At 42.5% G+C, this 22,666-nt stretch overlaps 1 protein-coding gene across 2 annotated transcripts in view; it reads right to left on the bottom strand.

Moving 5' to 3' along the window:
- Positions 1-321: 321 nt before the first annotated feature.
- The window catches only part of OSBP (oxysterol binding protein), a 31,567-nt gene continuing 9,222 nt past the window's right edge, over positions 322-22,666 (bottom strand). The window contains exons 4-14 of one of the 2 annotated variants that reach the window (XM_058526782.1): positions 18,840-19,038; positions 18,482-18,584; positions 18,100-18,154; positions 17,787-17,918; positions 12,277-12,522; positions 11,877-11,997; positions 5,760-5,863; positions 4,644-4,739; positions 3,789-3,970; positions 2,759-2,979; positions 322-2,660 (exon numbers count right to left, since the gene is read on the bottom strand). In XM_058526782.1, coding sequence (XP_058382765.1) covers positions 2,518-2,660; positions 2,759-2,979; positions 3,789-3,970; positions 4,644-4,739; positions 5,760-5,863; positions 11,877-11,997; positions 12,277-12,522; positions 17,787-17,918; positions 18,100-18,154; positions 18,482-18,584; positions 18,840-19,038 — 1,602 coding nt within the window. In that variant the 3' untranslated portion in view covers positions 322-2,517. The remainder of the gene's footprint in view (positions 2,661-2,758; positions 2,980-3,788; positions 3,971-4,643; positions 4,740-5,759; positions 5,864-11,876; positions 11,998-12,276; positions 12,523-17,786; positions 17,919-18,099; positions 18,155-18,481; positions 18,585-18,839; positions 19,039-22,666) is intronic. The other variant, XM_058526783.1, reaches the window with a different exon arrangement.

The raw sequence follows: 22,666 nt of genomic DNA, 5'->3' as shown, positions 1-22,666 counted from the left end.
ACTTTTACTGTTTGAGTTGAAACAGGTCCAGTATCAAAAACACTAGAAACGATTCCCCTATACCAAAGTGGGACATTGACGACTACATTACGTTGAAGCAGTAGGAGCTATTAAAAATGCTCTTCTGCTCACGGGCTCTCCAGAATGTTGCTGAACAGCTGAAACATCTGGAAATCCGTGCCCAGTTTTTCTTTCAATTTCTCATGAAGATCAGGCTCCCAGACTCCCAAGAAGCACAAATCACCCTTGGACCAGTTCTCCACCCTCTCCCCACCACCACTTCCCACCTGGTAAGAGTAGAAATGAATCAGACAAACAATATGACTTTTTAAAAATTATTTAATTTAGTAGTTTTCTTGGAAAAAAAACAATAAGGCAAAAAAACCGAAAATATATATAGTTTTGTTTTGTTTTCATGTGACTTTATTTCACCTGAAGGACTCAAAGCTTCTTCCATTAGCAGGAATCTGACTGGGGATCAGGCTGGAAATGTAGTGCAGATGGTGGAGGAAGAAAAGGGGGATAAAGCAGGGAAGTTCAGTTTAGTTGGGGAATTCCCACCCTGTCCAGAGCCCCTGACTACGTCAGCGCTTTTACAGGCCTCCTTGAAAGAAGCCCAGCATGACCCCTTGCTTATGTCGGGAATCAGGTCCTTAGGAGGAAATTCCCCAGTAGTTTCCCCTCTCAAGTTCATCACAGCCAGGATGGGTGGGATGGTGGGGAAGGAATGAGAGTACTAATTTACCCAGTATAAACCCAACATAAACCCAGCTTCCCCGGAGGGCTGGCTTCCTCTGGAATGCTATTTCCCCCTAGGACCCACCCTGGCTGAGGCTCTGCAGTTAAGGAACGGAAACAAAAAACACTAACAGAAAGCATACAAGGAAGGCACCTCAATTTGTGATCCTCAACCAAGGGTGGGTTGCACAGGGGTCAGATTTCTGAACAAGACAACTAAAACAAATAAAGAACACAAAATGAAGGAAGCCAGGGCCCCAGGGGAGCAGTCCTTTCGCCCCCCTCTTCCCCCGTGATGGTGCCTGCAGCCCCGTCTCCTGGAAAGAAGGTTCTTTTGGGAATCAGCTGTGTGTGCTATGATTTGGACAGAGGCAGAATTAAACTGGAAATTACCCTCCTGACTTTCTACCCATACTTTTCCTAATAAAAGAAGGGAAAAAGGCAGGAAAGAGGTTAAGATTTCATTTTCAAGACTCAGATAATTAGGAGAGCAGAGTCTAGACAGCAGTGGCATCCCATGATACAAACCATGGATAGAATCCCTGTTCAGTAAGTGCCGGACACGATCCTGCTCAGGTTTTGAATCTGTCTGCCCCTAACAGATGAAAAGCAGAGGAGGCTCCAATCCACATCAGTGTGTCCAAGAGAGTCCCAGGGAGACAAGTGATATCAAAAAATGAGATTCTTAATGGGAAGAAGGAAAATCAAACAAAAAAATTAGATTTTTCTCTACATATATATAATATACAGATATGTAACACATTATTCCAGAGGTGGCTCCAGTCCATGGGGCTTGAGAGATGGTGAACTTTTATTCCAGACTAACTCCTTCTCTCAAATGCTGAATCAGAATGGGACAGGTAATGTTTTGCTCCATACTGGGGCACAGACTCAAATTGGTATTGTGCCAAGAGAGAGAAGAGAAGCTAGAAAGGCAATGAAGGATGGGGTGAGGAGGAACTGGCAAAGCAAAAATGGCTAGCAGTCTTTTTCCATCCTGCCTTGTGTTCTCAAAAGTTCTCCGCCTGAGGAAGTCCGTGAAACCCCTTTGTGAGGATCATGAAACCCTCCTACCAACCACCGAAGTGGCCTCCAGTTGCTGTCAAAGAAGATGGAGAAGAGCAGAAGGGTGTTTTACGCAAGTGAAGATAGAAACTTCCAAGGATGTAACTCTGAAAATTCCAACCTTACAGAACGATCCCTCTCACACGTGTCCCAACACCTCAACTGTCTATGCATGGATGCCCCATTAAATTGACCCCAGTGGTGAACACGTTCATAATGTCAGGCCATGTCACTGCAATCATTCACGATGCCTCCGTTGGTAGGTCTTACGTGTTTCTTTTTAAAGGAATTTCTAAAATCAGCTCTTGCTCTGAACAGCACCAAAATGCCCCTGAATCATAATCTGAATGTAGGTCTTGGCTGAGCAGGATACTACAAGGGGAGGGTGAATGACACCATCTTAAATGGGGGCAGAGGGAGAAGGAAGAGCCAAGAATACCTGACTTTGCAGAAGTGAAATAACACTAACTTGCAGCCACTAAACCTCTCCCTTACAAACATAGGTATCTAGTATGTCTTCAGTTTCAATCGGCTAAGGCAACCAGCCAATCACCACCACTGGTGTCTGCTTCTGGTGACTGATTGGGAAAAAATGATTGGTTAAGACAGACAAACTTGAGGAAAGCACTCGGTGAGAGAGCCACGACTGCCAGCTTCCCGCACATCCTCTGTCCTCTTCTCCTGTGGGTCCTCCTCCTTTTCATTACTGCCACTTCAGAAGATGTCCGGGCATGAGTTCCAGTCCTGTTTCTCTTTACACTCCCAGTATCCTCCCCTATAAATATGGGTTAACTCCTTGGTAACAGGGTCCTTCTTCCGCTCAAACCACAGTGCCTTGTAGGGATCATAGGGTGTGCCTAAAAGGGAAAGAGGGTACAGAAAACCGGAATTAGAGCCGAAAACACACGGGCATTCTCCACGCCTCAAGAAATAGAGTCGAGGGCAGGTTTGTTACCATCCTCTGTGGCTTTCATAGCTTCTGCTTCTCTCTTCTTTCTGGAAAGTCTTTGTTTCTCCTCCAGGCGCTGCTTCTCAGCATTTGCTTCATCCCAGCGCCCATTTTCCATCAGTCTCTGGTCGGGCCGTAATCGGCTGTCCGTGGGGGCAGTGCCAGCTTCCCAGGCATTGAGCGTTAGAGCAAGCTCTGAGAAGTAGTACATGTTTTCTGCATTCTTCCTAAAAGTAAAGGATGAGAAAGAGAAAGGGTAATGCCAGAGGCCAGACCCTAGCTGGTTAAACAGCAACAGCTAAGTACACTGCCAAAAGACTACGTCACCAAGGCTGTCCTACAAATGCAAAGACTTAGGACCTTGTCAGCTTCCTCTAATTAAGAGACCCAAACTGGACCATTTCCCATCCTCTCCCCAGCATCACTCAATTCCATAGTTTTCTGGGCTTGTGTTGTGCTCAGCTGAAATTAGGAAGAAATTTATTAGGAAGAATGAAACATTCTACTAAATGAAAACTCCTTACTCCTGTTTCCTTTGCTTTCTTTTTAACCTCTTCCCGGGATAATCTTAGTTATTACTACAGACTGAACACATGAGATGATGACAGGAGACAAATGGCCTCTGTCTTAATTTACTTCCAAAGTCTTGTACATTATCTCAGGGACCTTTATACTGCCACTGGGCCTTTAGGCTAAACGTTAACAGGTGGTAGGCATCTTTCTCCTCTAGCCGCTTCTGAATAGTTTTGCTCCAAAATATAGAAAAATATCTGTCTGAATCACAATCCAAAGGACCTTTGGAAAGCATTAAATATTTTTTGGCAGATGTGGTTTGATTAGTTTGAACTTTCTTGGGACAGGGCACGCTGCAACTCCAGCCATACCGTGACAACCTGCTGGTAATCTCTCCAAAGGTTCTATCTCCCTTGCTCAATCCCTCACTTGATTAAGTGGGAAGGCAGGCCGAATTGCTGTCAGTCCTGCCCTGAGGCTAAAGTCACAGTAGCATCTGGGCGGCATGCATGCTGATACTCACGGTAAAGGATTCCTTTTCCACAGCGTGACCCTGCTTTCCTCTGCTTCGTGGCCTCTCTGTCGAGCATCACCCCCATTTTCCCCAATGACTGGATGTACTTTGAAACAATCCATTTTCTCATCCCACGTCCCCAGAAGGGCAAAGTGAACTTTTCCTGATGGATCTGTCACCTCCCCTGTCACCTACAAGGATGGAGAGCAGGGCTTTGGAGTTCAGCATTTGCTGTGGTTTAGCTTACCTGACTGTTCTGGAAACCAAAGTCCTAGGGTTAATACTGGGTAAATCCTCTTATGACAAATACCATGGAGTCATCCAAATTATTTTGTTATATTTTCCTGAGCTGCTTAAAATAACTGAGCCATGAGTTGGAGGCTTCATTATCATTTTGTTGTATAGGGATTTTTTGCACTGATAGTATGTAGGAAAAGGATCTGACTGGTATTCTCTTCTCTCTAGAAATCAGAGAGAACCACCAACAGATTTAAATCCCCAACTATTCTTCACTCTTCCATCGAAACTCACGGCACAATTCCACTGTGGTGGTAACATACAACTCTCGCTCAAACTTCACAGGGGTCCAACTGCCCAGGCTTTCTTCCTGAAATCCTTTATTAGTCCTTCCCATGTGTTTCTCATTACTTTCCTACTTGTTGTCTTTTCCAGAAAAGAGAAGAATTTGGTTGAGTAATGCAATCTAGTCCACTTTCTTGTTGACTTTGTCCTTTACCTCTCCTATTTTCGAATCACCATGTTTAGGAGATACACATATCTCTCTATCTATACCAGCCCCAAAGAAGTAGGCTTTCTAAGGGATACACACTAAAGGAACAAAATTTAAATTCCAACCTCTCTTACCTTTCTTGCTACATCCCGAGAGAAGTAGCTATAAGGAACAAATTTAAGATTGCACTTGTCTCCTGTCTTGTGATTCACAATGTCAATTTCACCAGACTATCAAATAAAAGAATCAGGGATTAGTTTTATTAAGACCGGATGACTGGAATATATTCCAAACCTCCATGCCTCATAATTCCTTACTTTTCAGTCTTACATTCTAGCACTTCCTTGCTTAAGATTCAGGTCTTAGCCAACCTGAAGATGCCGTGGAATCCCCTCATAACCTTGGATTCTAGGGTGGGATCAAGACCAAATGACCTTTTGTTTTTTTTGAATTATGTGTCACATGCTAAGTGGCATGAATTGACCTTCAGCACATATAGTGATATTCACATGATAACTCACCTTTCCAAACCCATCCCTCACTAGTACTCTTCATGACAATTCTGTGCTTAAATCAAGGTACTCTACTCACAATTTCAAAGTTACATACAGCGGGCCTTTCCACACTTGATTCATTTCATTTTCTCCTCCTTTCTATCTTCCAAATCCCAAATTAGCTTAATTCCCACATCTATAGCCTCTCTCGACTGCTCAGACAGTATTGCCTGTCTTTTCTGTATTTACTGCAACCATTGTCTTAAAAGCAAATTGACAATTAATTAGATATTATCTTAGTACATCTCTTACACTAGTGAATTTTGTTAAATAATTTTCAACCTACACATATCTGTCCTCTATCTTCAATAATAAAAGAACTCTTTGAAGGACAACATCTCATCTGACTTTGTATCCCCAGGACCCAGCACTCCGCCTGGCAATAACTGTTTGATGAATAATGAAGGGATGAAGAATGGGAGCCATGTTTATTATTTTTTTGGTATCCTTTATAGTGCCTAACACAGTCCTAGTAGTCACTGAATGCATGTTATAACTTGGTCATTTGTAAATAATAATTTGTGGTATAGAAACTCAGGGAGGTTGGGGGTGGGGCTACTGAGAAAAATTCCTTAGGAGAAACTGACAAACCAATAACAACAGCCTGCAGCCAGTTCATATGTCCTAAATACTGCACGATGGACCTCAGGAGGGGTTCTTCTGAACTTCAGAAGCCCTTTGGGCACCTTTGCTCACCTGATCTATCCACAACTTGCCCACGATAATGTTGTGCACTGTTGTGGTAACTTTCTTCCAAGTGTAGTGGTGCCCAGTTGCATGGAAAAAACAGTGGATGCTACCTGGAAGCAGAGAGAAATGCACAAATTGGGCCAAATATTAGAAAACTAGCACCATGCCAGTAAGAAATATCAATGGGTTGATTTTCTGCTATCAATATTTCCTACTTTTAAAAAGAAAACAATAAATCAAAAGGATTTATAACCTTCTTAAATATTGGAAGTGGAAGCAATGATTGAATTTTTTTCACTTGATTTTTAAATTTATAAATACTATATAACTAAATGATGACAAATGCTGACAACCCATACAGCTTAGCTAGGAAAGCAAAATTCTGCAATTATAGAAATAAAAATGAAAGCAAATACCCCAATGTTTTTACTAACTGTGCCTGCCATACCAGCTGCAAAATTTACACAGGTCAAATCTGCCCCAAGATGAGAAAGTAAAATTGCATTGTAGAAAGGAGCACACACTGGCAGTCACAACTGGGGGCCAGGCCCTGTTGTTAGTAACTAGCTGTGTGACTTTAAGCAAACCACCTATCTAAGAGCCTTAATAGTAAAAAAGGAGTAGTGGATAGAGCAGAGGCTTTGGAATCAGACAGAACTGGATTCAGTCCTGGCTCCACCACTCATTAGATGTGTGACTTGTGTTATATAATAAAGAATTTGTCTGCTCTTTGTCTATGGTTCCTGGGGGGACATCTTTAAATCCCTGAAATTTCCCAAGTGATAGTGTGTGTTTGTTTACTTTTTTGTCTGCTTAAGAAAAGAATGCAAGCTAAATGAGGGCGAAGTGTCTGTTTTACCACCATTGTACCCACAGCACCTAGAATCGTTTCTGGCATATAGTGGCCAGTCAGATATCTGTTGATAGCTCAGATGCAGGCACTATTATCCCCTATTGCTGCTGTAACCAATCGCCACAAACTTTGTGGCTTAAAACAATACAATTTATTCTCTTACAGTTCTGGAGTCAGAAGTCAAAAATCAGGGTGTCAGAAGGGCTGTGTTCCTTCTGAAGGCTCCAGGGCAGAATCCATTTTCTCGTCTTTTCTAGCTACTAGAGGCCACCTGCATTCTTTGGCTTGTGGTCCCCTTCCTAGCATCACTTATACCTCTTGCTTCTGTTGCCAATGACTCTGATCCTCCAGCCTCCCTCTTATAAAAACCCTTGAGATTATATTGGGCCCAGAGAATAATCCAGGATTATCTCCCCATCTTGAGATCCTTAACTTAACCACACCTGTGAAGTTCCTTTCACTATGTAAAGTGACATTCACAGGTTCCAGGGATTAGGATGTGGATATATTTTGGGGAATGGGGGCATTATTCAGCCTACCATACCCCCATTTTACCAATGAAGACTCTGAGCTCAGAGAAATCAAGTAATTTGCCCAGTGCCAGAGCTGAAATTCAAAATAAAATCAGAATATCTGTACAGCCCAATACCGTAACCCTATATCCCATCCTGACGATGTACCTGTTGTTCTGCACAGCATCCCTTCCAGCTCACAGGGACAGTGCAAAAACAACACCCTGTGACTATCCTCTTTTATACAGTATTTGTGTCTTGAAAACTTGACAATACACTAAAGAGCTAAACACTGAGCTGTTTAAAATGTACGAAGGGGAAGATAGCCACTTCCAGAATGGTGGAGTAAGGACTTCCATATATCCACTTCTCAATAAAATCAATAAGAACACACTAGCAAAAACTATCAGAATCAACTTTTTCAGAACTCTGGAAATTAACCAAAAGCTTACAATAATCCAAGGAGCATTTATTCAAGAAAAATGGCTCAATCCTATCCCCCTCTCCCCAGCTCGGCAGCAGCCTCACAACAAGGTAGCGGTGAAAACCAGCAAGCAACCTAGCCAACACTGCAGGGAGCAGAGCAGTGTGAAGCTCACCAAAAGCCTCATCTCCAAAGAATTGTCATTATCCGGCCTATCTGGCGTTCCTTGTAAACTCCCGCTCACAGGACCTGACTCAACACCTGCTCACCTCAAACGGCCTTTGCCACCCTGGGGTGACCATCAAAACAATCAGTGACAATTGTTTAACACAGAAGCTGCCTGAGGTGGTGAGAACAGTGGGAGCAACTGAAGAAATAAAGGCCCCAAATCCTCCAAATTTGATGAAAAACATTAACCTACACATCCAAGAAGCTCAACGAACTAGGATATACTCAAAGAGCAGCACACGGAAACCCATCATAATCAAACTATTGAAAGACAAACACAGAGAGAAGCTTGAAAGCAGTAAGAGAGAAGTGAGGCATCATATGTAAGTGATCCTCAATAAGGTTATCAGAAACCATGGAGGCCAGAAGGCAGTGGCATGACATATTCAAAATGCTGAAAAAGAGTGTCATATCAAGAATTCTATAGGCAGTAAAACTATCCTTTATAAACAAAGGAGGACCGGCCCCATGGCTTAGCAGTTAAGTGTGTGTGCTCCGCTGCTGGCGGCCCAGGTTCAGATCCCGGGTGCGCACCGACGCACTGCTTCTCCAGCCATGCTGAGGCCTTGTCCCACATACAGCAACTAGAAGGATGTGCAGCTATGACATACAACTATCTACTGGGGCTTTCGGGGAAAAAATAAATAAATAAAGTTAAAAAAAAAAAAAGAACAGTATAAACAAAGGAGAACTTAAGACATTCCCAGATAAACAAAAACTGAAAGAATTCGTAGCTAGCAGATCTGCCCTTCGAGAAATAATAAAGGAAGTCCTTCAGGCTGAAACGAAAGGACGCTAGACAGTAACTTAAATCTACACTAAGAAATAAGGAGACCAGTAAAGGTAACTGCAATTAAGCTACATAAAAGACAGTATAAATGTATTTTTTGCTTGCAACTCTTTTTTTCTCCTATACGATTTAAAAGACAACTGCATAAAGCAAGTTATAAAACTATGTTGATGAGATTATAATGTATAAAAATACAATTTGTATGAAAATAAAAGCACAAAGGAGGGAAAGGTAATGGAGCTGATAGTGCATAGTTTTTGTATACTATTAAGTTGGTATTAATCTGAACTAGATTATTAGAAGTTAAGATGTTAAGTATAATAGCCAGGGTAACCACACAAAAATACTTTTAAAAAATATAGTAAAAGAAATAACAAGGGGGCCGGCCCTGTGGCTTAGCGGTTAAGTGCACACGCTCCATTGCTGGCGGCCCGGGTTCGGATCCCGGGTGCACAGCGACGCACCGCTTCTCCGGCCATGCTGAGGCTGCGTCCCACATACAGCAACTAGAAGGATGTGCAGCTATGACATACAACTATCTACTGGGGATTTGGGGGAAAAAATAAATGAATAAATAAAATTATAAAAAAAAAAAAGAAATAACAAGGGAATTAAAATGGTAAACTAGAAAAATACCTATTTAACACAAAGAAGGAACTAATGGAGGAATAGAGGAACAAAAAAGATATAAGGCGTACAGAAAACAAATACCAAAATGGCAGATACAAATCCTACCTAATAGGTAAATTATAATAAATATAAATGGATTAATAACTCTAAGCAAAAACTGGAAACTAGAAGAATGGATAAAATATATAAGGGGAATGTTTTGACTAAAGTGCCCTTTGGGGCAAATTCAAGGTCCACGGAGCCCAGCAGTGTCATTGACACAGAGATCGACAGGCTGAATGGTTGTTTCATTCATGTTTTCAAATTGTGATTCTTCTGGAGTTAGAAACCTCTAAAACTATAAAATAATACTCTTATTTAAATGTATCTCTTTGGGGCCAGCCGGGTGGCGCAAGCGGTTAAGTGCGTGTGCTCCGCTGCAGCGGCCCAGGGTTCCCTGGTTCAGATCCTGGGGGTGCACCGACGCACTGCTTGGCAAGCCATGCTGTGGTGGCGTCCCATATAAAGTGGAGGAAGATGGGCATGGATGTTAGCTGAGGGCCGATCTTCCTCACAAAAAAAATAAATAAATAAAAAATAAAAATAAATGTATCTCTTTAAACTTGAAGGCTAACACCTAGTTCCAATACTCTGGAACTTGATGAGTAAATTCACATTCATCCTCTACCATAGTTTTCATCATTTTGCAAACTTCAATTATAATTCCTGGAAGCATTCTTCTTTCCAGATTGCAAGAATTCTAACATTTTTAGTGTATTTTACAGGGAGACTCAGACTTCCTGCCACCACCTCAAAAAACCACCTATCTGCCTACTCATTCACAACCTTGTCCATATGTCTTTTTTCAGTAACATCTATTGGCTTAACAATTTACCCTCTGAGAGCTGAGTACCACTGCAAATGTGAAAATTTCACTGCACGATTCTTCGTTCAAGTCATTGATCCAAAAATATTAAATACAGCCATCCCAGGGCCAATGTCTGAAAATCTCATTCTTTATACTTATATATTCCATTTCCTGTCACTATGTCAACTCTGTTCAATCTCCATATGAAGGCTGGGATCTTTGTTTTGTTCACTTACATTTCCCAAGCACCCAGAACCATGCCTGGTCCATGGCGGGTACTCAGTATCTAACAGATGGAGGGACTTAACAGAACACATCCTGCTCACCCAAATCCTAGATAACCATAGGAATGGAATCCTATCAAAGATATTTTTAACTCCAAAAAATTAGATCCACCACTTATATCATGTTCATATGGTTATTTACCCCTCAAAGAATTCTAGATGCAGATATAAAATTCTACATAGATATAGAATTCTATAATTCTAGTCAAACTATAGAGAAAATGTACAGCACATCATTGGTAAGTTAGGTATGTTGCTGTTTTTTAAATGTATACAAGCTTCCTTAGAATTAAATATAATCCATCCTTTAGAGATCCTCAGGGGGCCTCTGAAACTCTTCTCCATGGGTGAAAGTCATCCTACGGTATGACCACTGACATCAACTTCTGTAGGTTAGGTGTGGACATCCCAGGCATTCACTACTCAACATAATACTTCTGAAATTGTTCGCTTCAAAGACAATTAAGCAATTAGAACCTTTTTAAAGGTCCTCAGTAAAGATCAAGACCAAAATCACTTAGTCTCCTTTTCATCTAAGCGCCTTCTGCATATGAACCATGAAGTGATAGAGCTAACACTCCAGTTTCTTTTCTTTTAATACATTACAAACATTCCTGGATTTTTTTCTGACTAATTTTCAGTTTGCACTATATTTTTAGTTTGCTATATTTTGCATTTTTGAGAGAAAGGGGAATTTATTAAAGAAGAAGATCATACTGCAATAACCAAGCATTGCAACTAGGCCTGATGAAAAACAAAAGCCAGGAAATGGAAGCCATCAGGAGCTCAGGCAGTTACCGTCAGCTCTGTCTCTAGGGAGCTACTTGGTTTTTCTCTCTGTCTGCTTTGTTTCTTTTGCTGTAGACCAGCATTCACTGGTCAGTACACAGCCAAACATGGCTGCTCTAGTTCAAAAGAACATGAAGAATCTCTATACACTTTTTGAATAATCTCATTTCCACTAAAGTATAGAGTCTAACATTGCATATTAGGATTCCTATTCCCAGGCCTGATCTTTTCGATCTTGGTCCAAAATTAACTTGTAATCCAGTAAGATCTTTTAAAATAAAGTTTCATCTTACCTGGAGTTCAGCCATTACACAAATGATACCTAACCCATCCAGTAGAGGGAGAGAGAGGGGAGAAAGGAGAGGAGAAGGGGGAGGGGCTAGCTGAGAAACCCGACCTTGCAGTCACAAGAGTTCTGATTTTTAGCGAGAACCTGATTGCTAGGGTAATGGGGGAAACACTGGTCAAGAGACAAAATGTTAAAAATGCATGCTAGAATTTATATTCTAAAATAGTTACTTAAAGATGCATTCAATATAGCTAAGAACATAGAGAATTTATGGCTGGGTGGGTTCTTAAAGATTCTCGTGCCTTCCCACTCATCCGACAGCTGAGAAGTTAAATGACCTGTGCAGAGCTGACTAGTAAGGTTCAGTGCCCAAATCAGACCTCCAATCTCCTGACTCCTAAACTAATGACCTCCTCTATTAAGCCAGAAAATCTGTCATTCCTGGAGCACTAATTCTTACAAAGATAGTGGCCTTACCGAGGGGCATAATGGAGAGGTATTTGCCTCGAAACTTGCTGGTGATTTTGATTTCCTGACGCAACGTCCAGCCATTTTTGGACTCTGCATGGTGTGCAGCAGCAGGGGGATGATGACTCACCTTGAAGAAATCAGTGGTTCAAATTAAGAAGGAAGAAAGGAGAAGGAAAAGACACTGCCTATTTATTGGTGATAAACACCCAAAATTCACACTTGACGTTTTAACACCCACCACAGTAGGTGAATACCAGGGCCTCCCGTCTTGAAGCCCTGAAGGAAAAGAAGGGAGGCGGCATGACAGGGACTGGAATTTCTGCCAAAGTAACACCCAGGAGGATCAACCAAAAAATCGTCCCTTTCTTCAAAAAGGAAATATGTCACAGTCCTGAAGCTCCTTTACCTGCTCACAGAGGGATCGGTACCCATTCTCCTCTAATCGGTCCAACTCAAAGGTCTCCCCAAGGAGTGGGTTGAATGGTTTGCTGGTACGGAAGACAGTAGTGGAATAGGAGGACACGGTGAAAGCTGCAACATAACAGAGCTGTTCTAGAGAGTTCTCACATTTTGCAGCTCGGTCTAACAGCTCATGGTATTCCAGATCTTCAGTGAGGCGCTGAAGCATGGATAAGGGCTCATTAAAGTTCACCTGTCAGGAAAAGAACAGATATAAAAACTTGGCCCACACATCTATAAGAGACAGTTTAATTTTTTTGCATGTGGAGAAACATATCGAGATGTCAAGATGACAAAGCAAATCACTGGGAAGAGAAGAGGCCTTCGCTCAGTAAAGCAGCACTAAGATCTGACCTGAAAGCAACCCATTCTCCCTGGTCAACTGTTCATGTTAGTGAGTGGTAGAAATCACCATTTTCATTTATTTCAATAACCGTAAGCTCTTTGAGATGGGTACCGTGCCTCTTCTGTTCACCCCTGCATATCTAAGAACCATCAATGCCCAGCCCATAGGAGACTGTCATTGAATAGGTATTGAATGAATGAATAAAAGAGGAAATGTGTTTGAGCACAAGTTATACCCAGAGAGGAAGTTAAGTATTTAAAATTCTTGAGGGAGGAAAGAAAGGGTAGTAAATTATAAGCACAGGCATTTCCTGACTAGTGAAAAGAGCACATTACACAAGTTAGCTTCCACTCCTGGACCAGACTATCGCTAAGGGTCAGGCCAGGGTTTTGCTGTCTTCTCTGAGGCTGGACAGTTGTGTTTCTGGACCTGGAGTGTTCATGATGGGGCTGAGACGGGGCTGTGAGTGTTTCTACCTTTCCAGTTTTAGAGCCAACTTATGGTACTCAACCGCAGGATGAAGTAAGTATGTGTGTGTGCACACGCGCACGCTCTTGTTGGGGAGAAGTTGTCCATTCATTTGTGTATTCACTTATTCATTCCACAAATATTTACTGAGCCCTCACGTGTGCCAGACCCTATACTGCCCATTGGGTGTAGAGAAGCGAACAAAAGAGACATTGTCTCCTCTCCCCACCCTTCCCCAGAAAAAAAAAAAAAAAAGTTAGCTTGTAAACTGACTGTTCAGAATTTAAGATGACTTTACTACTTAAAAAATTACTATAAGGAAAGGTTAGGTTCCCAGGCTAGCCCATAAAGCTTATTTAATCAGCAACACATCTGAACAAGCCTGAATATCACTAGCCTGAGTTCAGAGTCCAGAGAACAGAGGACGGTAGGAAAAAATTGCCTTTCTTTTGAATGGAGCTGGCCTAAAGCAAGATTTCAGTTAAAAAAACAAACAAAAACAACACTTTTCCTTCCTATGGTCCCACCTCTTTTTCTGCATTTTGTCCAACCTCTTACCCACCAATCTCTGAGCCACATACTACTCTAATATTTACTGTCCTCCCAATTATAAAATACCTTGTAATTTTCACTATGACAAACTTTGAAAATGAAGTATAAAGGAAAAAAATTTTTTTTCTTTTTTTGGTGAGGAAGGTTAGTCCTGAGCTAACATCTATTGCCAATCCTCCTCTTTTTGCTGAGGAAGATTGGCCCTGGGCTAACAACTGTGGCCATCTTCCTCTAGTTTATATGTGGGATGCCTGCCACTGTATGGCTTGATAAGCAGTGCATAGTTCCGTGCTTGGGATCCAAACCTGTGAACCCCGGGCTGCCGAAGCGCAGCGCACGAACTTAACCACTACACCACTGGGCCAGCCCCAAGGAAAAAATTTACTTGAAATGCCATCACCCAAAGATAATCATTATTAGTATTTTCACATTTGTTTCTATGCATTTATTTATTTATTTATTTATTTATTCATTTGTGAGGAAGATCAGCTCTGAGCTAACATCCATGCTAATCCTCCTCTTTTTGCTGAGGAAGACTGGCTCTGAGCTAATATCTATTGCCAATCCTCCTCCTTTTTTTTTCCCCCAAAGCCCCAGTAGATAGTTGTATGTCATAGCTGTACATCCTTCTAGTTCCTGTATGTGGGATGCGGCCTCAGCACAGCCGGACAAGCGGTGCGTCGGTGCGCGCCCGGGATCTGAACCCGGGCCGCCAGTAGCAGAGCGCACGCACTTAACCGCTAAGCCATGGGGCCGGCCCTCTATGCATTTATACATTTCTAAAAATAAATAATATAGTAGAGCCTGCTTTTTCTCTGAGAAACATACCAAGTGTTTCTCTGTGAAAATTTCTCAGTGAACAAAGACCACAGGACCAACATTAGAATACTCCTCTTTTGGGAAGTAGGATCTACCCCGCCTCAACCAAAACAGTGTGCCACGCTCCAAAACCATCTTTTCAACATTGAGAGAAAAGCAATATGATAAGAAAAATGCACACTGAGGGGCAATGGACTGATAAAACTTGAACCCTCAAGAGTCTTTTTTAAAGAAGGTGCTTATTAACTATGCCAACAAAATCTCTTACTGGCAGAATTTCAGGCAACGTGAAATAACATTTCCGTACACTATGAGGAAAACTGGGGACGGGTAGTGTCCTCCACTGGTGGCTACAAGACGTATCAGCACTGCCTGGGACTAGAATCAGTGCACCCCAAAGCTATCACTACTTTTCACAAACACACAGCCCTGCCCCCCAACAACTGTTCCAGGAACCAGAGTTTCTCTAAGAGTGCCAAGCTTTTCATATTGGTCATTTTATCACTCAGAGGCCTAACAGGGAAACAAATGAATCTGAGAATTTAAAGTGGAAGGAAGCAGGGAATTCGTTATACAGCTGACAGAGAGTTGGACAGCCAAAAAAGACAACCTGGAGATTAGCAACAGCAGGTGGCCATAACCATTGGTAGGCTGAAGGGACAAAGGGAAGCAGTGGTATTATTGCAGCCCAGAGACCAGAGGCATCTGGCAGAAGCTAAAACCTCAGGGGGGCCTGTCCAGTGAAAACGAGAGCCACACAGCTGCTGCCAAAGCACTGCCCAAGAAAACACAGGGTCCGGGGGAAGTACCCTGGGTTTCTCCCTTCCTCCCTGCTCCAAACTCCTACTGGTGCCTTGCACTGGTGGAGCCTGGCCAGATGCCAGCAGACACGGGAGCCTGAGAAACAGCATAGAGGGAGCAGCCTTCCTGTGACACTACACAGAGCAGGGGAAGGGCAAGGACTAGGTCTGCAGGCAAACAGGCATAGGGTTGCACATTCCTAGTGGCAATGTCAACAAGGAACTAATGGTAAAGGAGAACAGAGAGGTCACCTCAACTCAGAAGCTATTTCTAAGCAGGAACTGCATTTCGGAGGCTGCAATGACCAGCCTTTCCAGTCCACCTTCGCTCCACTTCCTTCAAGGCCCCAGGCAAGTGGGGCTTCTTTGTAGGCCCCTAGTGAACCAATTATTTTATGTTTCTCCAAGTGTGCTTACTCCTGGCCTTTTCTTGTCTAGAGGTCAACATTTTTCTAACAAAAATCCTACATATTTACATATAAATCTATTTGTTTTGCAAGACCCAGTTAATTAATTACTTCAATCTTTGCTGAATGGTATATATGTGCCAGGCACTGGCTAAGCATCAAGGATATAAAGACCAATAAGACACAGTCTCTGCCCAAGAGGAATGTAGCCTGTGGTGACGCAGAAACCCCACACTGGTCTATAAGCCCCAAGAGGGTAGGAGAATGCTTTCTTACTTCTGTAGACAAGCCAAGCACCTGGCTGTGGGCAGAACCTGCAGCCACCCCCCACCCTCCATTTTTCCCTTCTTCTACAACTAGCAGAACCTCCAATTTTTAACTACGTCACGCCACCCAGAATAGAAGTCTTCACTTCCAGCCTCTTCTCCAGCTAGCTGTGGACATATAACCAAGTTCTGGCTATAGATACTGAAGGAAAATGGTTTATGCAATTTCCGGGAAGTACTCTTAAAAGACAGAAAGCATGCTCTTCTCTTTCCTTCTTCCTGATGACTGGAATGAGACTCTGACGGGCCCAGCTGGAGCAGCCACTTTAGATCTAGGAGTTGAAGCCATAGGCAGTAGAGAGACAGGCTAGAAAGGAGCCTGGTCCTGACACTGTGGAGAACTGCACCAGCCCTGGACCACCTACTTCTGGACTCGAACATGAGAATGAGTTAAGCTAATATTTGTTCAAGGCAGGGGTTGGCCACTTTTTTCTGTAAAGGGCTAGATGGTAAATATTTAGGCTTTGAAGGCCATATGGCCTCTGTCACAGCTATTCAACACTGCTGTTGTAGGATGAAAGCAGCCACAGACAACAGATGAATGAATGTCACTGTGCTCCAATAAAATTTTATGGAAACTACATCTAAATTTCATGTAATTTTCACATCACAAAATATCCCCTTTTTGATTTTTTTCAATAATTTAAAAATATAAAAACTACTCTTAGCTTGTGGGCTGCACAGACAGTAGTAGCCAGCTTTATATTCTGGATGTGTCTTTATATTGAACTTACGCCTGATACACTGGTACAACACCAGGCAGATAGCAGGTGCTCAGTAAATGCTTGTGGAATGAACAAGCAAGTGATATCCACTGTCCAGACACAAACAATGTTTTGGAACACAGGGGAGAGACATCTCACCCTGAGCGGATGCATGGGTGAAGGTGGGCTGAAACAGACAGTACTACAGCTGAATCCTGAAGAAAAAGGTATTAGCCATGGTAAAGAAAAGTGGCAAGGGTGGGTGGGGAGTTGACGAAAGTTCAGGCAGAAAGAGCAGTGCGCACTGAGGGAAAAGACAACAAGATCCCTCTGAGTACCTGAAGGTAACTCCCAATGACTAGGATCCGGATGTGTGTGGGCAGAGCCTTTTCCATGGGGAGGAAGTCTCAAGCCCACTAAGGAATCTCAACTACCCTCAAATAAGGATCTAGTAAAGGATTTTAAGCTGAGGGGTGACATGACTACATTTTCAATTTTAAAAAGATCACTTTGGGCAACAGTGGGGACAGACTGGAAGAGGGTGTGACGGGAGGCAGGGAAGTCAGCCCCAACACCATCTTCACCATGAGATGGTCCTCATCTTCCAGGTAGAAAAGAATTGTTTTTGCTTCTGTGCTCCCTGAACCTTTGTATGTACAGGACTTCCCATAACACTACCACAGAAAATATTTTCTACCTGTTCTCATGTCTGTCTCCTTTAACTGCATGCTTTTTGAAAACAGAAACTACGCTGCATTTATCTTTGAATGCCCCCAGCACACCTAGCATAGGAATTTGCTCATAAATATAACTCTTATTGAACAAGTGCATCCGATTCTAGGTGATCTGGAAACATACCAGATCCATAGCCAAAATCAAAGCAGCTAATTTTAAGGGATAGTTGATGACTCTAATGTTAACAAAGACCATGCCACAAATTGCCACACAAGTGGGTAGGGACTACCAGGGCAGCATTCCTCCCAATGAGGCCTGAGAGGTGCCCCTGACAGCAGCCTGGGCAAGCAAGAACCTCACCGGCATGGGGATCTTAGAGAGTTCTTTTCCAATGCAGTTCTTCATGATGCTCCATAAATTGAGGCTATAGTTTGGCTTGTATGGTATTCTAGTTCTCTTTTCCTTCTTGGTCTCTTCCAGCTGATGCTTGTACTGAGAGCAAAAACGAAGCCATTCAATCATCCACAAAGAACAGAAAACCTGGTATTTACAACCGTCCCTTCTCCCATGCTAAAAAAATCAGTATTTTCTGTTTCTCTTAGTGCTTTAGAGGCAAATCCTTGGGAATCACACCCAAGTCCCTCACTCCTGATACTGTCCAAATAAGAGTTACCTGGTCATCAAGGCTGATGTCACTGCTGGCTCCACTGATGTTGCTGCCAGTACGTCTACACGGATGGGAAACGTACAAAAATTAGAGCAAAGATCAGAACTCCAATTTAGTCCTCACCACATCTTTACAAAGCAGAATGCTAAGCACACTGCACAAACTTACTAATGGGTAATCGACTGATGACATTTAGAAGATAATACGTATGAATTTAAACAACTCTGGAGAACTTGTTCATGTGAAAAAGCTGACAGCTTTCTACTTACTTAAGGAAAAGAGTTCAGATCTTAGTCAACATCGACAACTACAATATTCTCACTGAAACATTTCTAACCTTTCGATGGTCAGATATGTTCATTTTTGGGGGGAGTCAAGAATAGCTTACTTGTGGCCCAAATTTTCAGGCATTGTGATGATCTCAGGAGCATCAAAAAATTCATTCTCATCATCCTCATCACTCATGTCTCCTTTGCCAGAGCAGCACTGATCTACAAGGAGAAAAGCCCCATTTGTTTACTTTGGCTGTTATTTTTATTTACCAAGACCTGGCACAGCAGGATCTTTGAAATGCTAACCACAAACAGCAACAAATGGTAGAAAGCAGTGAAAAGCCAGAAGAAATAAACAGCCGCAATTCCGTTTCATGTGAGTCATTGATTTTGGAGAATCTGGAGTTCTTCTATCAATTGCAGAAAACCATCTGCTCGTATCAGAACTGGCCACCCAACAACGATGCGTCTTACCTTTACCAGAACCAGCACGGCCAGGAGTGTTTGCCGGCAGCACGGTGGCTCCTCGGAAGGCTCTCTCCAGGTGATTATGCTGCTTCGCCAGCTGCTCGAGGGTCTCCTCCAGTCGGATACGCTGGTCTCTTTCATACTGTAGAGACTTCTGCCACTTTTTACTATGGGTCTGGGCTAACATGAGGAAATCCCTACAGGCCTGTATGGAGAAACAGTTAATAACACGTGACACATCAACTCAGCTGGTCAGAGGTTCCCCTCAGCCCCCTGTGAGCCCCTTAAGCAACCTTATTCTGGGAACTTTAACCGGCAAATTACAACCCAAGACTTGCCCTGTTATTCCACAGTATCAGGGACAGCCAGCTCTGTGATGCAACCAAGGTCAATTCCGGGGAAAAAAAAATTGATCGTGGTTGTCACGGTTCTTTTATATTTTCCTGGTCATGAGGACCAAACAAATACCAAGTGAGCAGTAAGCCCAGACAAAGTATTTGTGGCAACATCACAAAGGGTGGCTATGTGAATCCACCAAAAGAAGAAATCTATGACTGAAGAAAGATGAGGAAGAGCGTAGGGTAACTGCTTTCAGTAAATGAAACCGACTAAACTCAAGTTACCTAAAGTTGAGGAATTCAGACACTGAGAACAGAGAATCTGCACTGAATTAGACCAAACATGGGGAAATAATTTGTTTTTATTTTGGTCACTAAGAGAAAGAACTGACCTTAAAAATTAGAAGCCTACCCGGGGAATCAAAGAAAGGATCTAGAGACAAAACACACATCTGATCACATCAGTCCTTCACTGACTCCCCACTGATAGTCGGACCAAATCCTAACTACTGGGTATGAACACAAAGGGCCCTTCACAGTATGGCCACCCCTTGCCTTGTGTGCTCCTCTCCAGGCAGCTGGACCTACCTCCGCACCCTACAGTGGAGCCACCATTTCTTGGACACATAGATTTCTTTCAGGCCTGCCTACCGTAGCATATGCTATTCACTCTGCCTAGAATGCCCTTTCCAATTCCCTGTGTCTACTGGGCCAAGTCCTCTTCATTCTTGAGGATCTATGGCAAATGTGACTTCTCTTGTGACACTTCCCCCATCTCATAAGCAGCCAGTCTCTTCTCTACATTTCCAGAGCACTTTGCACACACTTCTATTTTACACCATCCACAGCAGTATCGTGACTGATTTTCTATCTCTCCAGATGGATTATGAGCAACATGAAGACACAGTTTATAGCTTATTCATATACATATCTCCAGCTCCTAACTTAGTTGCTTTGTACGTGGTAGAAGCCTGATAAAGTTTGCTTAATAAATAAATGAAGGAAGAAAGGAATGTAAGCTTAAAAGTTTATGCCCTGTTATAGAGAAACTAAAAGGTAAATAGAATATCTACTCCTATGGCTTCAACCTTTCCGTATAGGCTAATGACTACGAAATCGGTAATTCTAGCTCTGCACTCTTGGAGCTTCAGACCTTGCCTATTCAATAGCTCAAAGTAATCCCAAAATCAGTGGGTCCCAAATTGAACTCACCATGTTCCCCTTCTGACTCTGCTTCTCCCTTCGGTGTTCCCCATTCCAAGAACAGTTCCAGGGCCCTTCCACCTGCCCAAGCCAGAACACCAAGAGGCATCCTTGATTCTTACCCTTTCTTCCCTCCTCACATCCAATTATCAAGTCCTTAATAATAATATTCTTCCTTAATATTTCTGGAATCTGTGCATATCTTTCCATCCTCCATATTCAGAGGCAGTACAGAGTACATACTCTGGAGTTGGATTGTTGGGACTCAAATCAAAGCTACATCTCACTAGCTGGTTAAGGAATTTTGGGCAAGTTATTTAACCTCTCTGTGCTTCATCTTCCTCATTTGTAAACAAAGAGTAACAATAGTAACTACCTCAAAGCGTTGTTGCACTACACGTAAAGCACTCAGAACCCAATCGGGCTTACAGTAAGCACTCAGGAAGGTGTTAGCTATTTTAGTTAAGCCTGCATCCATCAGTCTTATCCTCTTCTAATCCACTACTACCGAGCCCATTTAATATGATCTGCACCCCTCCCCCACACTTAATTCCTCTCGAGCCTTATCTCTAGCTACGTCTTTGCTCTACTAATAGTCAATTTCCAGCAGTTCCCAGACCTTGGGAGAGAGGAAAAGATCCCCATATACCACATCTCTACCTGGATCAATGATTCTCCCTCATTTCCTTTTAATAATATTGATCATAACTAAAATTTAGTGAGACAATTGTATGTCAGACACTTTACTGAATACTTTACATTAATTATCTACTAAAAGCCTTTCAACTACCCTGTGAGCAGCTACTAGTAGCAACACCATTTACAGAAAAGGAATTGAGGTCACAGAGGAAGTAGGTTGCCCCAAGTTATACAGATAGTTAACCAAGGCAGTTGGACATCAGGGCCCTAAGCTCTATATTGCCTTTTTTCATAGGAAGACTCTCTCTGGGTCTTTCAGAATTTAGTTGAAGTGTTACCTTCTCTAACCCTCCTAGTCTGAGCCAAACACTTCCAATGTACTATGCCATAGCAGCCTGTGCTCATTTCTATCATGGCACTTAGCACACTCCATAGTGATCTGTTACTTCTCTGTCTCCTCACTAGATGGTAATCTCCGAGGGCAGGACCACATCTGCACTGTTTTACATTCCCTAGCACAGCACCTAGAACACAGAAGGTATCAAGAGATGTTTGCTACATTAGCAAATGGATACACTAACAGGGTAGAATTTACTCCCATTTAGATTCACTTTGGTAGTAAAAGCTATATCCTAAGCAATCAAGAAATTGAGTGAAACGTACTCTTCCTTTGATATAACTTTCCCTGTTTAGAGATGTGATGCGCTAGCATGTTAATTTTCAAGGCCTTGCCATCACCACTTGTACAAAGGAAACAACACAGGAATAAAAAATGCATTTCAAGCAATAACGGGTTATGAAAGGGGCACAGGTAGTACACCAGAGGAGAACAGAATGAGAAAACAGACTCACCAGTGACTGCCAAGGGATCGTTCCCTTTGACACAAACTCTGGACACTTAGAACTTGGGGAAGAACTGCTCCAAAGAGTATATTTTCAAGAGAAAAGTCCAAACTAAAGTTTCAATTTTATGAGAAATTTTTAAATCAAGAGGTGTTCTATTGAGCAAATTTTTCACATTAAGAGGAGGAAAAAATTTGTCATGGAGCAAGGTGTTCACCTGATGTGGAGAAAAGAGAACATTCACTATCAGGAGACCACTGTGTCCTGAGTTGTTCTATTTAAAAAGTGTATTTATTTACTATTGATTAATTGACCTGTATGATTTATGAGGTTTTCCTTATCACAAGAGGACCATAAAAACAGGTACACAGTCACTAAGAAGTGAGACAGTTTGGAAAAAGAGCACATGGCTAGACATCAGAAACACAAGCATCACTGCTGACTTGCAGAATGGTCCTAGGAGACAGCTGATTTTCCTGCAGTCCTTAAGAGAACAAAATACTTTGTCTCTTCTACCTTGTGTGAAGCCTGCCCTGATGGTCTAATGGTTAAGATGCAGCACTCTCCCTGCTGCGGCCTGGGTTCATTTCCCAGGCAGGGAACCACACCACCAATCTGTCGGTTGTCACACTGTGGCGGCTGCATGTTGCTGTGATGCTGAAAGCTATGCCACTGGGATTTCAAACACCAGCAGGGTCACCAGTTTTGAAAAAATTGGCCATGAAAACCCTATGAACAGCAGTGGAACATTGTCTGATAGAGTGCCAAAAGGTGAGAGGATGGTGGAAAAAGACCAGGCAGGGTTCAGCT

Source organism: Diceros bicornis, chromosome 31 (genome assembly GCF_020826845.1).
Source record: "Diceros bicornis minor isolate mBicDic1 chromosome 31, mDicBic1.mat.cur, whole genome shotgun sequence".
Taxonomy (NCBI): domain Eukaryota; kingdom Metazoa; phylum Chordata; class Mammalia; order Perissodactyla; family Rhinocerotidae; genus Diceros; species Diceros bicornis.
The sequence above is the reverse complement of the archived record's forward strand: the minus strand, read 5'-3'. Positions and strand labels throughout refer to the sequence as shown.